Here is a 14,244-nt window from a genome sequence, read left to right as displayed (position 1 = left end):
TTCCAAGCGTGAACCAGCCAGAGGTTGTAACGTGGGGATGGCCTAGGGGCTTCCCCTGTGAAATTACCATTTCCCCAGCAGCCTCCCATCCAGTTGTCGTGTCCTACTTTCTTCTCCATTGCTGCATAGCTGTGTGACTAAAGGACTAAAGTCCCAGCGCACCCCACCCCAGTGCACCTACTTCATCCTTCAGATCCTTCTACTCTTGGTGTTTCTGAGCTACTAACAGATTCTCCCTCATTTTCACAGGCTTTTCCTCACCCAAATCCATAATAAACAAAATACGGTCCCCAATTCTCCCTAGCCCTTGTGCAAGGTGGTAATGGGGAGCTGGCTGACATATGTGAGACAACTCTTCTGGCCATTCTTGTTGGCCAGTCCCGTGTGTCAATAGGTCTCCTTTTGCTTTCAGGAATACAGAAGCTAGTATTAGCAGGCAGAGTGGGAGAGGCTATAGAAGCCACCCAGCAGCTCTATCCTGGCCTCCTAGAACATAACCCCAACCTGCTCTTCATGTTAAAGTAAGTATGAATGGCTTTATACTCCCTAATGCTGAAATGTGTAGATGAAGGAGAGAAGAAGGAGGTTGTCCAGCCATCCAGTCCAGCTGCACAGCTTGGTCTGAATTCAAACTGTTTGAGATCACTTTGGGAGCAGGTGGGTGAGGACAGAGGTTCAGTCCCTTGCACAGTGCTTGTAGCAATGTAGATGTAGCCCTTTTGTTGCTGCTCAGACGCAGTATGGCCTTGCCTCATGAGGTCAGGCAGAGGTGGGTGAAATTTTATCTCTGCTGACTACCAGAAACTCCTTCACAGACGGCCTTTACTTGTCTTGTGGAGGCCTTGCAACGCTGGAGCACGTGGTGGTCACTGTGAAGGTTCCTAGAAAGGCAGATGCATGGAAAAGGCTATCCGGGATAGAGACTGAAGGGAAAAAGTTCTTATGTGTCCTAGTTCTCCCAGCCATACAGAGTGGCTCTCCCCAGCCTCCTGAGACATATAAGGATGATTGCCTGTAAAGCTAAATGAGGAGCTGTCCTCCCTGTCACTGTGGATATTGCATTTTTTACTCTTCCTTCTCTATTTTCTTTTGGCCACCAGTATTTCTAGGTTGATGGAGTAGTAGGGGATCTATGGTGTTTGGCAGATTTAGTATCTTCTCCCGGGAAAAAAAAAACTCAGTTGAATTTTTGAGTACCTGCAGAGGTGGTGGAGATGAAAGCATGATGTAAAGGAACAGTTTCTTCTTAGAACAATGGAAATAAACTTGCTTTTGTGGAATGTCTCCACATTCATTAGCATCAAAGTTGCAGTTTCTAAACTCCTTCTTCCCATAGCCCGATCAGAGCACTTGCAATGCAAAGGTACCAGGAGCCTGAAATGTCTTTTTGAAAGCAAAGAAATTTAACTCCTGTCCAGTTTCTAGGACTTCTCCACTCAGTAACTAAGGAAACCTCAATGAGAGCATCCTGGCTGTCACGCACCCTTTTCTCCTTCCCTCCTATGAAATCAGGTGTCGGCAGTTTGTGGAGATGGTGAACGGGACAGACAGTGAAGTACGTTGTTTCAGTGCCCGCAGCCCCAGATCCCAGGACAGTTACCCCGGGTCCCCCACCTTAAGTCCAAGACACGGATCAAGCAACTCGCACATTCATAGTACAGGTAAGTGTGTGCCTCCTAGTGAGAAGAGGAAATGTCAAAGGTGGACATAGTTGTGTATTACATTACCTGCTACTTTCCTTGCTTTATTCTATGAAATGCTTCTTTCCTTTCTGATACCCAGCTGAGAGGACATACTGTTATCACGGATGTCTCTATACTGTTACAGAATTGGGTTGCGCTAGTTATTTTCCACAGACAATTGTCTGCAGAGCAGGTTTTTTTCAGAATAAAGAAGCTTTTGAATGTGGCCTTCTAGTGCAGCCACTAGTGACTCGGTGTTTCACTGATCAAGCTGTAAGAGGGGGTCTGGAAAACAAAGCCTGTTTCCTCTACCTTGGAGTCTGCAAAAGAATTGCTTTCCAGTAAGAACCAAGCAGAAGATGTGCTGTTCTGGCCAACTGAGTGACAGCTGAGGGGGATGCCTTGATTGAGAGCTTCTCCCTCCCCCATGGACTTTACCTTGCAAGCTCTAAACCTGTGAGAAGGGAACGGTTCTGAACCTGCAAAACCAGTCTCTGGAGCATCAACTCTTTGCAGTTGAGGAAATTAAACTTTAGGATTTGAAGTGGAAAGAGCAAGATAAACCAGGACACCCAAGATATTTTCCCGAGGTAATTATTGACTATGGCTTTGAAGATGGAGTGGGCCAGGGAGTATGACCTGCAGAGCCCCTGATCAATCTGAGCTGCTTTGCTGAGCCTTGAGCTGCTTACAGCCATCTGAGTATATTTTGTTTCAGTGTTCCCGCAGCTGCATGTGACAAACTGTGGACAGGAAAACATTTAGGGGAAAGGAAGACAATTACTTGAATGCCTCCAAGCTGTCACTCACCTTCCCAAGCCAGTATCTTTGTTTTCCTATAGTGTGTTGCGAGAAACCTTGGGTGTGTTTCTCTGACTAGATAGTCAGAACGATCCCGTCAGTCCATAAAAGCTCTGAGTAATACCTGTTTTCAACCGGGAGATGCCTACATTAAAAAAACCCTGCAACACAAGGCAGCATTCGTACATATTTGTCTCCATATGTGGGACATCACCTTCCACAGTTCTCTCTGTTAGCCCTTGTGCTTTCAAAATAGTGATAATTTCATCAGTGCATGTTTCGAAGATGAAGCAGAACTGTTGTGCACTGTTTACTGTGCCTTTGTCATTGAAATGCACAAAGCAGCCCGTTGCTTGAATCTGTGTGTTGTCATGATAAAAATATAAATAAATTCCCTAGCTATAAATGTAACTGTGGGATCAGCTGATGAATTTGGGTATATCAGCATCACTTCTGGAGGAACAGCCATGCCAGGTCACATCATCTAGCCAAGATCCTGTGGTCAATATTGGTTGCCTAGGGAAGAATATATGAAGAAGGCAAGCCCATAGTGAGTTTTTTCCAAAATATTATTTGAGCCCCTAATGGTTTGCAGTTGTCTTGGTATTAAATAGCCCCTGTAAGTTTAGCCAGTTGGTTTTGAATCCATATAAAACTTGTGGTAATGACCGAAAGTTTGTGTCCTGTGTCAGTGAGTTCCACAGCTTGATAGGCACCTTTTGTGGGGGAGCGGATGGGATTTCAAGCCTGACTCTCCTTTCAGTGATATCTGTTCTCTTGAACAACGAAGGTTAGCTTGTGATTTTTAAGAGGTTTGTTGTTACTTGCTGAGTGTTGTGTGAATCAAGTATATCCCTAATGTAAGATAGGTTGTGGAAGGCCTGGGAAGTTCTGAAGAGTTCTCCTTGTGCTCCAGTTTTCACCTGTGCTTTCATAGTTTTTCTGGATAGAGTGTTTATGAGAAGAGAGTTTGTAAACTTCTTTACAAACCATCCACACTTCATATTTCAACAATAATTTCTGTACTTGTGTAAGCTGTTTCTGCCAGTCTCTCATTTACAGCCCATTTTTAGAACTTCCTTAAGCTCAGGCATTGCTGGTGAGCAGTGGGGTTCCTTCCATATCCATTTGTGTTTTCTCTAAACCCCATTGAATTTAAGAATGAGGAATCTTAATTTAAGATCGGCAGACTTGTCTTGCTTTCTTCCTTTGGGGCCTGCTTTCTTGGTAAATTGTTGACTTCACAATAGAGTGATATTGTTAGTCTGGTCTCATTTTTCCCTTTCTTCTTGACTTTCAGGAGCAGATAGTCCAACCTGTAGCAATGGAGTCATGTCTGCAAAAAGCAAACAGAGTCACAGTAAATACCCAACACTGAGTTCATCATCTTCATCTTCCTCTTCCTCCTCCCCCTCATCTGTGAACTACTCTGAGTCCAATTCTACAGATTCTACCAAATCTCAGCAGCACAGTAGTACAAGTAACCAAGAAACCAGGTACTTTTTTTTTCCTTCGTAGATGCCTGAGGAGGGTGAGAAGGTGGGAGAGGGCTCGGTCTGCATTCTGAGGAGCCAGAAGGGCATCTGTCCTGCTCTTTTGAACAACAAAATAACTCTTCATATCTACAAGGTCACTACTATTCCCAAAAGACACAAGCCTGTTCCTGCTCTGGCTCAGACTTGAAGGCTCCCCTCATAAGGAATATTATGATGCTTTTGTTTCAGACACCAAGCTGTCCCATTAAACTGACATTGTCAGAGCCCTATCATGTTGGGTTTACATAGAAGCTCTGCCCTTGAGCCTGTTTTTCTTAGTGTTGCCTCAGCCAGTCGATTGCTGCTGCTAAGCAGCTTGCCTGCCCTTTAGTGGGTGAGGCAGCAGCTCAAGTGATTACTGGTCTTGTGTGTTGCCCTTGAGTATTTTTCTTGGGCCGCCTCTACCTGCTGCCCAGTTCCTTCCAGATGAGCCTCTGAATCAACAGTAATTTGTTCCATACTTCTGACAGCAAGTCAGACCTTTAGAAAGCCTCCCTTCTCCGAGAAGCCATAGGCAGTCTAGGAGATGGGGATAGTTACTGCTGCATTTACTGGAGCGTGGAGCATACTGAGCCGTGGTGAGAACTGAGCTTCCTTTGGGCTCGCTCTCCAGGTTGTCCGAGGCTGTCCAAGGCCTTGCTGGAGCAGAGGATATCCTTGTGATTAGTAGAATCTCTTGCTAATTGCAGCTGGCACTCATCCTCTGGGTCCTATGCCGAGCGCAGTGTGCAGAACAGCTTGTAGTCCCTATCATGACCTCTTGAGAGCTGTAGAACACGTAACTGAGTGAGAAACACTTGTTCAGACTCAATTTAACAGAATCATTTGATAATGCTGGATTTATGATTCTTTTTTTAAATGTAGAGCCCAAATCCCAGCAAGATTTTCTCAGCATTTCAGTTAATCAGCAATCTCTTTTAGACTGCTGTCTTGAACATTTAAGCCCTTGTGTTCTGTATTGCACTTTTTTCAAGGGTTGATGGCTTACCACAGCCAAGTTTTGTCACCTGTTTAGTGTGTTAATATGTTATCTGTTGTCTGGCTGCTGTTTGCTGTCCCAGAGATGACTCCTTCTTGAAGGGAAAGTGATGAGCACTATGCACCTGTAATTATGACAGGCACTTTCAGAACAGAAACCTGTTTCATAAATTGCGTTCAGAAGCCTGCTACAATTTTTGCTACACTGAATTAGACCATCTGGCTCCCTATAGTCCAGCTGGCACCGTTCCTGGTTTACTAGCCGTTGCTGGGCACCATTTGGCATCAGAGCTCTTAATTTCTTCCCTTTCTAATTTAAACATCTGATCTTTCTTTCTTCCTTTCACCTCAGTGACAGTGAGATGGAGATGGAGGCTGAGCATTATCCGAACGGAGTCCTGGAAAGTTCATCCACCAGGATAATGAATGGCACCTACAAACACGAAGAGATCCTGCAGACAGATGAATCCAGCATGGGTAGGGCCTCTGGGGCAGGAGGGGTAAAGGGAAATAGAAAGAGCTGATATCAAGAGTTAAAATTGTGATTGGACTGTGGGGAAAAAACATGTACTTTGGGTTTCTTTCCCTACCCCAGTGAATGAAGTTCTCAAGGTGCCTGTTTCACGGGGAAAATGAATCTGTCCTGGAACTAAAACCAGGTCTGGCTTTTCATAGTCTCGCAGCAGTGCTGGTGATGTTGTGGAGCAGAGAAGGCAATAGGAGTAAAAGGTTTGTTCAGCGCTGGTGATGAAGTCCAGCTCAGAGCAGTCCTGGCACTTCTTCCAGCTGAGGAACTGAACGGAGCTGTGAAAGGCTGACTGATGCCCAGCCACAGCGCGTCCCCAGCACGGTGTGGTCAGCTACAACTGTCTTGTTTGTGGGTGCTTTAGCCAGGAGGGAGAAGGTGAATTAGCTACACTACCTCCAAAACTGGGGATTCCTCCAGTTTTAATGGGTCTTGTGGCCACCTAATACTGGGAAGTTGATGGTGTTGGCATCTCTGACTGAAAGTTTTCTGAGTCCAGTGTTTGTTAGACCAGGGGTTTCCATGTTGTGTATGCTGCGTCACACACATGAAAGGGTAACACACCTGGAGTTGCAAGCTCCTATGATTTTATCAGAAAACTTGATTTGTAGGTAGTCCTCAGGCATTAGACAAACTGAGCTCAAGTCTTCCCTGTACCTAACAGGTGCTGTGAAAAAAACACTACTGGCTGTTGTAGTGCAAGGGTCAGAAAAAGCTTCCACTGGGATAAACTTAGAGCCAGGCGCAGCTACCTACTCCAGAAGGGGAAGGAGTTTATGGGTAGCATGACAGAGTTCGCAGTGGTGGGGAATGAGAGACGATTGTTACTTCTCCGCTGCCTTTCCTTTAGAAGACAGCTGCCCCCAGAGGCAGCTCTGTGGAGGGAACCATGCTGCCACAGAGCGAATGATCCAGTTTGGACGGGAGCTGCAGATGCTGAGTGAGCAGCTTTGCAGAGAATATGGGAAGAACACAATGCACAAAAAGATGCTTCAGGTAAGCCTGAGCCTTGTGCTGCATCGCAGCAGTTCTCTGGGCCAGGAATGGGGTTGTGGGTTCTCTTGCAGAGCTCTGGGTGGCCCCTGCTTGTGCACCTGGTGAGGAAGAGGGGGCCTGCATGGGGGATCAGAGGTCGAAACTCAGTGAACGTGGAGCATCTAGACCCAGTTCTCGGTACAGGAGAGAAGAAATACAGCCCCTGTCTGCCTTCGCACTTCTCTCCAGGTGACACTCTGCCTGCCTTCCCGTGCTGGCTCCTTTGCCAGGTGGAGGGGGCATCCTCTTTAATCCACTATCTTGATGGCTCAGTGTGGTCCCTTGCTGCCAAGAAGAAAAGGGCTATTTCTTTTCAGGAGGTAGGCACCTGTCACTTGGCAATGGCAGGAGGTGCCCTGACTGATGGACTTCGCAGTTTTCCTGTGAGTTTGCAGCCGTGCATGACCTTACTGTGCCTTTCTGTTCTCTCATACAGGATGCATTTAGCTTGTTAGCTTACTCAGACCCTTGGAACTGTCCCGTCGGTCAACAGCTGGACCCGATCCAGAGGGAACCTGTGTGTGCTGCTCTTAATAGTGCTATATTGGGTAAGGCCTGGTTCCTGTGTGAGCACTACCCACTGGACACACCTGCTTTCAAAGACTGTCCTGTGGTGGGCAAGCCTGTGTTAGGGAAAGTTCGGAAATACTTGTGTTTAGCCTTTGCCTCTCTGTTGCTGGGGACTGACAGGGCAGTGAGGCAGGAAGGGAGGCAGGAGGGAAGCCTGCAGAGAATGGATCCTCCTGATCTAATTTTCTTTTGTCTCCCTTCCTTGGGTCTTCCTCAATGCTGCTTCCAAGGATGCTCCTCGGGATTTTCCTCCCCTGCTTACTGAGGAAGCCAAGATCTCTTCAATGCGTTTCCTGCCCCTCTTCTTCTTGCTCTGAACCCCCCTGAATCAGTTTGCTGGCATTAGCAGGAGTCTTTTCCATGTTGTTTGGGTTGGCAGAGTTTTGTCCTGGCATCATCCTGCTTTCTGGTAGGGAATGCAGTTGCACTGTTGCAGCAGCTTGTAAGTGAAGCAGGTTTCCATAGCGTTGGCTCTGAAGCAGAGAGGGCCAATAAATCCAATTACCTTTGATCTCATGTTGGACATGCAGAGTTAAATGGGTCTTCCCTTTGAGCATTGCCTCTGCATGTTCCCGTCATGTGCTATGCCTGCTAGAGCCCAGAAAGCCTGGCTGCCTGCAGGCCAGTGTTGGAATTGGGGCTGCGGTAATGGTCCAGCCCTGTTGCTCTTTCCTTTCTGGTCCTAACTGTGCTGAGAGGACCCCACTCTGTGCAGAGATCTGGTTAGAGGTTGGTTTTCTTCAGCTAGCAAGACAGCTCCCCTTTTTCTGATGGGCTTTGCTCTTTGTGTCAGCAGGATAGATCATGGTTGTATCTGGATATTAGCAGTCTCTTACCCTCCTCTGTGTCCTTGGCCCAACAGCTTGTTGTCATTTACTCTTCTGTGTTGAACCTGGTGTAGTAAACGCAGTAGCTTTCCCTGTTGGAAGTCTTGTGCTTGCAGTCAGTGAGTTGCCATGTCGTTGCTGACCCTTCATCTTCAGCTACAGAAAATCCCATCATGGAGAAATGGGTATAGGGATAAGGAGGTTATGGCCTGCCACCAGTCTGCCAGAAAGGGATTGATTCATTCTAGGCAGAACCCTTGATCATGTCACCAGACCATGTACATGCTGTGTCATTGCTCAGGTAACTTCACAGGACGCTCCCCAGTCTAGGTTAGCTTAGTCCATCCACAACTGGCCAAACACTGTCCACTGGACAGCTTCTCTGTCTCAGAAACCCATGCTTGACTCCTGTGCACCATCTAGCTCACTGTGCCCGGTCGTATTTCCTAGTGGGTCTGTGCACTTCACGTTGGGTGTGCCAGAAGGAGGTTTATAGATTGGCTTCTGGAGGAAGCAACAGATTGATGGACAAACCAGTGAGGGCTCCTGTTCTGTCTGAGTAAAGGAACAGAAATTATATGGTTTGGAAAGGAGAGTCCCTTCCCCTGATAGTCAGCATGGGCCAGTATCCAGCAGGATGGCTCAGTTCTAGGCACTGTTTGTCCAGTGCTTGAGGAGCATGGACAAGTTGCTGAGGGGTGCCACCAGGGAGACATGAAAGATGGTGTCTGGACATGCTTTGTCACACAGGTCGTAAGACACCTTGTCTAGCTCAGCTGAGGATTCCCTCTTGCATACATAGCAAACATGAAGTTGAAAAGAAGCAATGACCAGTGAGTGAGTTTTGTTTAGGGCTTGGACTACTGTGTGGCCTTGCACAAGTGGGAGAGGTGGAGAGGTTGCCTCTCACTTGGTGCCAGTTTCTCCTGCCTTTTCTTATTCTTCCATGCTTTGATCTCTCATGCTTTGAGGTGTTTCTGGCAGACACTGAGGCAGCAGGAGCTCCACTGCCTTTCTTTTGCTCTGGCCACTGCAGCAGCACTTTCTCAAAGGCCTTGTTGAGCTGTGGCCCCACGTGGGATGTGTCACGGGTGGCAGGGTGTGTGGAGGAGCAGCAGTGCAGAGCCAGCGGTGCTCAGGAGTAGCTTCCTTCCAGATCCAGCGCCTTCTGCCAGGGATGCTGGGCTTGGTGCCCGGGTGGGACTGAGAGGGACCCTTGGGCATGCAGCCAGGACACCTCTTCTAAACAGATTTCTTTTTTTGCCCCCACAGAATCTCAGAACCTGCCAAAGCAGCCCCCGCTGATGCTTGCCCTGGGCCAGGCCTCGGAGTGTTTGCGGCTCATGGCTCGCGTGGGCTTGGGCTCCTGCTCCTTTGCCAGAGTAGACGACTATTTGCACTAGCCACCAGAGCAAGATGGAGTTGACATCGTTGAGTGCTGCCCTTCACCCGCCGTTGCTGCCACTCTACACCACCACCTCGTTCAATAGCCTGACCTCCCTGCCACCAACACCCCCTCTAGCACACACACACACACTGCCTGTGAAAGGACTGAGCAAGTCCCTCACTGTGTGGCTATTCCTGACCCCAGGAATGACTGGCAGATCTTACCTATCTCCCTGCCATTGCTGCGGCTCCAGCAGCACTCAGTATTTCGCTGGTTATTCTAATGTAGCGCCTTCTGATGTAGGGATTTCTCTTTATTTTGATTTGAGTTGTTTCTCATGAATCCATCAATATTTTATCTGGAGAGTTTTGCTGAGCTGGTTTCTGGTGATTTACTGAGGAAGCTCATCACGTTGATGACAGCTTGTTCTTTTCTTCCCTTCTCCCTCCATCGTGCACATACAGCATCATCTTCTGTGCTAGTTATCTGAACTTTTCTCGCAGTGGCAGTTCAGAGGGATTTTTTTTAATTTTATTTGAATCCTGTTTATTAAAAAGGTCTCTTCCACCTCCACAAAGTCATTGATGTATTTATTGCCCACAGGCTCAGTCCCAGCCATACACATCATACAGCCCTGCAGGAGACTTGGTGAGGTAGGTCCTGTCACGCACTAATGATGGGAATCGGAGGAGCTTGGTCTTTCATGGTGCCTGCCCCTCTTAGGAGCACAAGGCTCTCGAAACGCTTGTCTTTGTGAGTGGCAAGAGTAGAAGACTTGACATTGCTTATGTTGGTGGCTGCACTGCAGAAGCTTCTCACAGCCCTGAGAAATAGATAAATCCAGCTCTCACAGCAGCTCGAGGGACTGACGAATACGAAGCCATCTACCACTGTATGGGTAGAAGCAGGTCATGTTAGCCTGCAAGAAACATCCGTGGGTGCTGCCCAGTTGGACTGTCATTTTTGTGTTAATTCACAAATCCCCCTTTTTCTTCATATGGGGGGGCTCTATCACTAAGACTCAAAAAAAATAGTATTTACTCCCCCTTCCACATAACACTGATCTAAATGAGCACTTCTAGATTTTGGAAGTGTGTTGAGAACACTGGTGTGAACTGTGCTCACCCTTGCAGGTTGCACGTGCCGAGATCAGGTTGCGGGTTCAGATCAGTACAAGCTTTGTAAGGTCTGAGCTGGTCAGAAGGGACCAGCAATGTTTCTTTAAGGATTACTAAGAAAATTCTTTTAGTTTCAGGCCCAAAAGTGACCAGCAAGGATCTGTGAGTGAATAACCTCTAAGTAAGACAGACTAATGTGTCCCTGCTGCGTACATATCAAGCCCAGGGACTCAAGTGCTGCTAAGCTTTTGGCATTCAAACCATCTGCCTATAAGTGTTTCTGAGTGTGTACCGTTACCTGCTGAGGCTGTGTAGCAGGACCACATGCTTTGCATCCTCTGGTGTGCTGTTAGGAGACTTCAGGTTCAGTCTGGCTGCACGGGAGCAGTTGTAATTCTGCACCAAATGAGGTTTAGGTCCGTAGCTCTGAGGAGGGCCCAGGGGAGCTCAGACCCCGCGTGTATTTTACGGCTGTTCATGACTTTGTTTTTTTTTTGAAGGGTCAATGAAAGAGAAACAGATTGTGTTGAAGTTTGCCCTTAAAATGGAAGTTAACCTGTGCCAACTAGCAGCAAGAGAGCTCGTGTGCCACTGAAGACAGGAAGGTGGTATGTGACCTCTGTGCAGTAGCCCATAGCTTTAAGGATTTTCTGCATTTGCAGGCTTGATTTGCAGCTGGATCATGAGGTCTGAAATCAAGGCAGAGCAGGGGGGCAGGTGCCCCCTGCATTGCAGAAGGCGACTGTGGCAGTGAATGTGCAGGTGGTGTTGGAGATGGTTGGGAACACCTATCGCTACGTTTTGATGAAAATATACAATGGGTAGAGGCAGTGCTAGAGCCGTGGTGGCCTAAGAAAACAGGCAACGCGAGGCTTAGAGATGGAGGAGATCTTTTTGTTAGATCAGCTTGTAGAGTTGAAAAAACCAGGGGGAGCTCTGCATACCAAAGCCTTTCTTGTAGGCAGACAGAAGCAGTAGACTGCACGAAGCAGAAGAATTTAACTTGCAAATCTGGGGCTTCTATTTCAGTTCTGGGGAACAGCTTATGTGCCTGAAAGCTCATCTACTGATTTTCAACTCTGCTCATTGTCCTAGTGATGGATGTTACCACAGCCTGCTGTCCTTGTCTCACTGCAGATGCAGAGACACTTGAACTGGGTGGGCAGGCCTCTGATGCTGGACCTGCCAGGCTGCCCAACCTAACCCATCATGCCCCAGTGCCATTGCTGAGCCTGAGACAGCATGTGAACTTGGCCCGGTGAGAGATTCTTCTGCATTTCTTAGACCCAGGCTTATGGCAGACTGAGGGGCTGATTGTGGGTACTTAGGTTGGAAATACTTTAGTATTTCTGGCTTTGCCTTTCACCTTTGGCAACTTCCTCTGCTGTTTGTCACCATTTAGCTTGCTGCTGTCTGTCTGCGGTTGGACCTCTCATTGTAGCAACACCGTCTTTATCTTTTTTGTTCCTTCTCCTTGTGGTTCATTTAAGCCAGTGAAATGACTTAAATGTGTTGTATCAATGTCCCACTTGGTCTCTCAGCAAAGCTGTGCTGACTACCCAAGAGGATTTTTATTTTGTTTCCGTTTCCCTTTCACTACAAAGAACCCAAGAAATGCGTGATGGGATGGTCTGTCTGGCTTCTCATGGAGACCCTCCCTTTGGTAGAAACCATCTTGCTCTTGTGTCATGGTTAGTGCTGAGAGGCCGCACTCTTAATGATGGATGATTAATTGTGAATCACTCTCTCTGCTGCTGCTGATGTGCGTCAGATGGTGGCAGTAGATCCCTGTAGACTAGACAGCAGTGATGCTTTCCACTTCTTGCACTCAAAGCAATAGTTCTAGCTTGAGTTGTTTTTCCCTTTCCAGTTGACCCAGTTCCTAACTGGCCTCACTGTAATCAACACCCATTGCTGCTGCCAGCTTCTCGACAGCTCTTTTACCTGCTGCCCTGATGCTGGTTTTTGAGGAGTGCAAAGGCTTTTCTGCTGTGACAAATCTGTCCCGTACCTATTCCTTGGCGTTTTTTATTTCAAGCGTTGTGGTTTCACTAGTGGTTTCTGCTTGTTGTTCTCAGATTCTGACTAACATGGCCATGACTCGGTGTGGGGAAGATAAGTGTGTTTGCGGTGTGTGTGGGGTGTAGGTGTAGGCTTCAACCTACCACATTCCTAGGTGAGATTTCTGACTTGGTTTTCTCAGGTTATTTTTCGAAGCCTCTTGGTCTTTGAGTGTCCCTGGCTGCTCCTTGATGGTTCATGTCAGCTGAGACTTGGTTTGCGGTCATTTTAAAAAACAGAACTAAACTGAATTGAGGTCTTTAACTTTGGATGTGGTTGTACACCTAACCAGAGGCTACGTGCAGTTTAAAAATTAGTTTTATAAAAGTGATTTGGGATTTGTTATTCCGAGTGCCTCATGCTTTACTCAGAAACAGATGAACTAAGAACGCCCCAGCTGAGGCTCTGCTTCATCTGGGCAATCCCTCACAGTGTCATTTCTCCCAAGAGTCCTTCATTAAAGCCGTGTGAACGATGGTGGAGCCCGTGGCAGAAAATGCTTGCTTCCTGTTTCTTGGTGAGGGTGACAAGATCTTAGCTATGGCCCTGTGCTATAATGCTGATGGCATTGGATAGAGGACTTCCATCACATGATGTTGACATGTAGGTTTTCTCTCTGGTGGGCTGACTTCAGATCCTAAAAGAGGGATTTCCAGACCACAGCTAGACACTGCTCACAGGCAACATTTCTCACCATGCGAGCCCCAAGAGAGGCTTTCTAGCTGTGGCATCTTTTTCAGGACGTGTGAAATGTTGCAGCACTAACAACTGAACCTCTTCCAGCTTTGCCGTGTCTGCACACTGGAGAGGTCTTGGCTCTCCACTGATCAGAGTCACCACCAAAGAGCTGTAATCTACAGAGTGGCAAGCACACTCCAGCTGTGTATTCTGGACAGCAGCCACTCCAGCTGCCTTCCTCAAACTCAACACTGCAGCAGGGGCCTCTCAGAAGGACAGCATTTCACAGGGACCTGGTGAAAACCTGTTTTCAAGGGTGGTGAACTGCAGCCCTGCACATCGTGGGCTTTGGTTTTGAGCTTAATGCCCTGCCTGTTAAGTGACCCTTTGAGAACAACATTTTGGTAACTCCAGACCTGGAGCCTTGGTTGAAGTGTCCCTTAGGGGTTCTGTGGAGAGAGCTTCATGGAGCCAAATTACAGCACCAGGCTTTTCTCCCTGTGGGCAAGGGTTTGTGCTGTCCCCACAAGCAGTGAGTAAGAGCAGTCACATCAACAGTAGCATGGGAGAACTTCAGAGTGAGATGAAGGATCAATACAGGAGTAGTTGGGATAAGTGTTTCCAGCTCATACACCTTGTACTCCAGCCTTTGACCATCTTGGTGGCCTGTGCTGGATGCATTCCGGTTTGTGGGCATCTCTCCTGTATTGGGTGAGCTAAATCTTGTTCCTTCTGTTCCTCCTGGAACCAACTTGTTCCAGACGATTCCTCTTGCTACTCCATGATCCTGTCCTAGCAGGTGTTTAACTAAAGCTAATTTGACACATACAGGGTTGAGTGAGCTCTCTGTGAGCAGGGAGGGCAGAGGGCTATTTCCCATGCATCCTTAGAGGTGCTCCCAGAGCCAGCTTGTGTTGGGAAAACTTCTTACTGCTACCAGCTTTCTCGTCTTGCTCCTTTGCCTCCCACAATCCCAGTATTCTTCCATCTCTGTGACCACCAAAAGTGGTATCTGCAGTGTTTTGCACTGTGGGAGCTGCTTTGAG

The 14,244-nt window shown here is 47.5% G+C and overlaps 1 protein-coding gene across 3 annotated transcripts in view; it reads left to right on the top strand.

The window, feature by feature from the left end:
• RANBP10 (RAN binding protein 10) overlaps positions 1-9,918 on the top strand; it is a 101,883-nt gene extending 91,965 nt beyond the window's left edge. For 2 of the 3 annotated variants that reach the window (XM_086469339.1, XM_086469341.1), the window contains 7 exons: positions 413-521; positions 1,513-1,661; positions 3,784-3,979; positions 5,349-5,473; positions 6,373-6,518; positions 6,994-7,105; positions 9,227-9,918. In XM_086469339.1, the coding sequence (XP_086325465.1) occupies positions 413-521; positions 1,513-1,661; positions 3,784-3,979; positions 5,349-5,473; positions 6,373-6,518; positions 6,994-7,105; positions 9,227-9,357 (968 nt within the window). In that variant the 3' untranslated portion in view covers positions 9,358-9,918. Of the gene's footprint in view, positions 1-412; positions 522-1,512; positions 1,662-3,362; positions 3,393-3,783; positions 3,980-5,348; positions 5,474-6,372; positions 6,519-6,993; positions 7,106-9,226 lie in introns of all 3 variants that reach the window. The other variant, XM_086469340.1, reaches the window with a different exon arrangement.
• Positions 9,919-14,244: the final 4,326 nt, after the last annotated feature.

This window comes from Leptosomus discolor, chromosome 8 (assembly GCF_034619465.1).
Source record: "Leptosomus discolor isolate bLepDis1 chromosome 8, bLepDis1.hap2, whole genome shotgun sequence".
NCBI lineage: Eukaryota > Metazoa > Chordata > Aves > Leptosomiformes > Leptosomidae > Leptosomus > Leptosomus discolor.
Note: the sequence above shows the minus strand (reverse complement) of the source record. Positions and strands in the feature narration are given on the sequence as shown.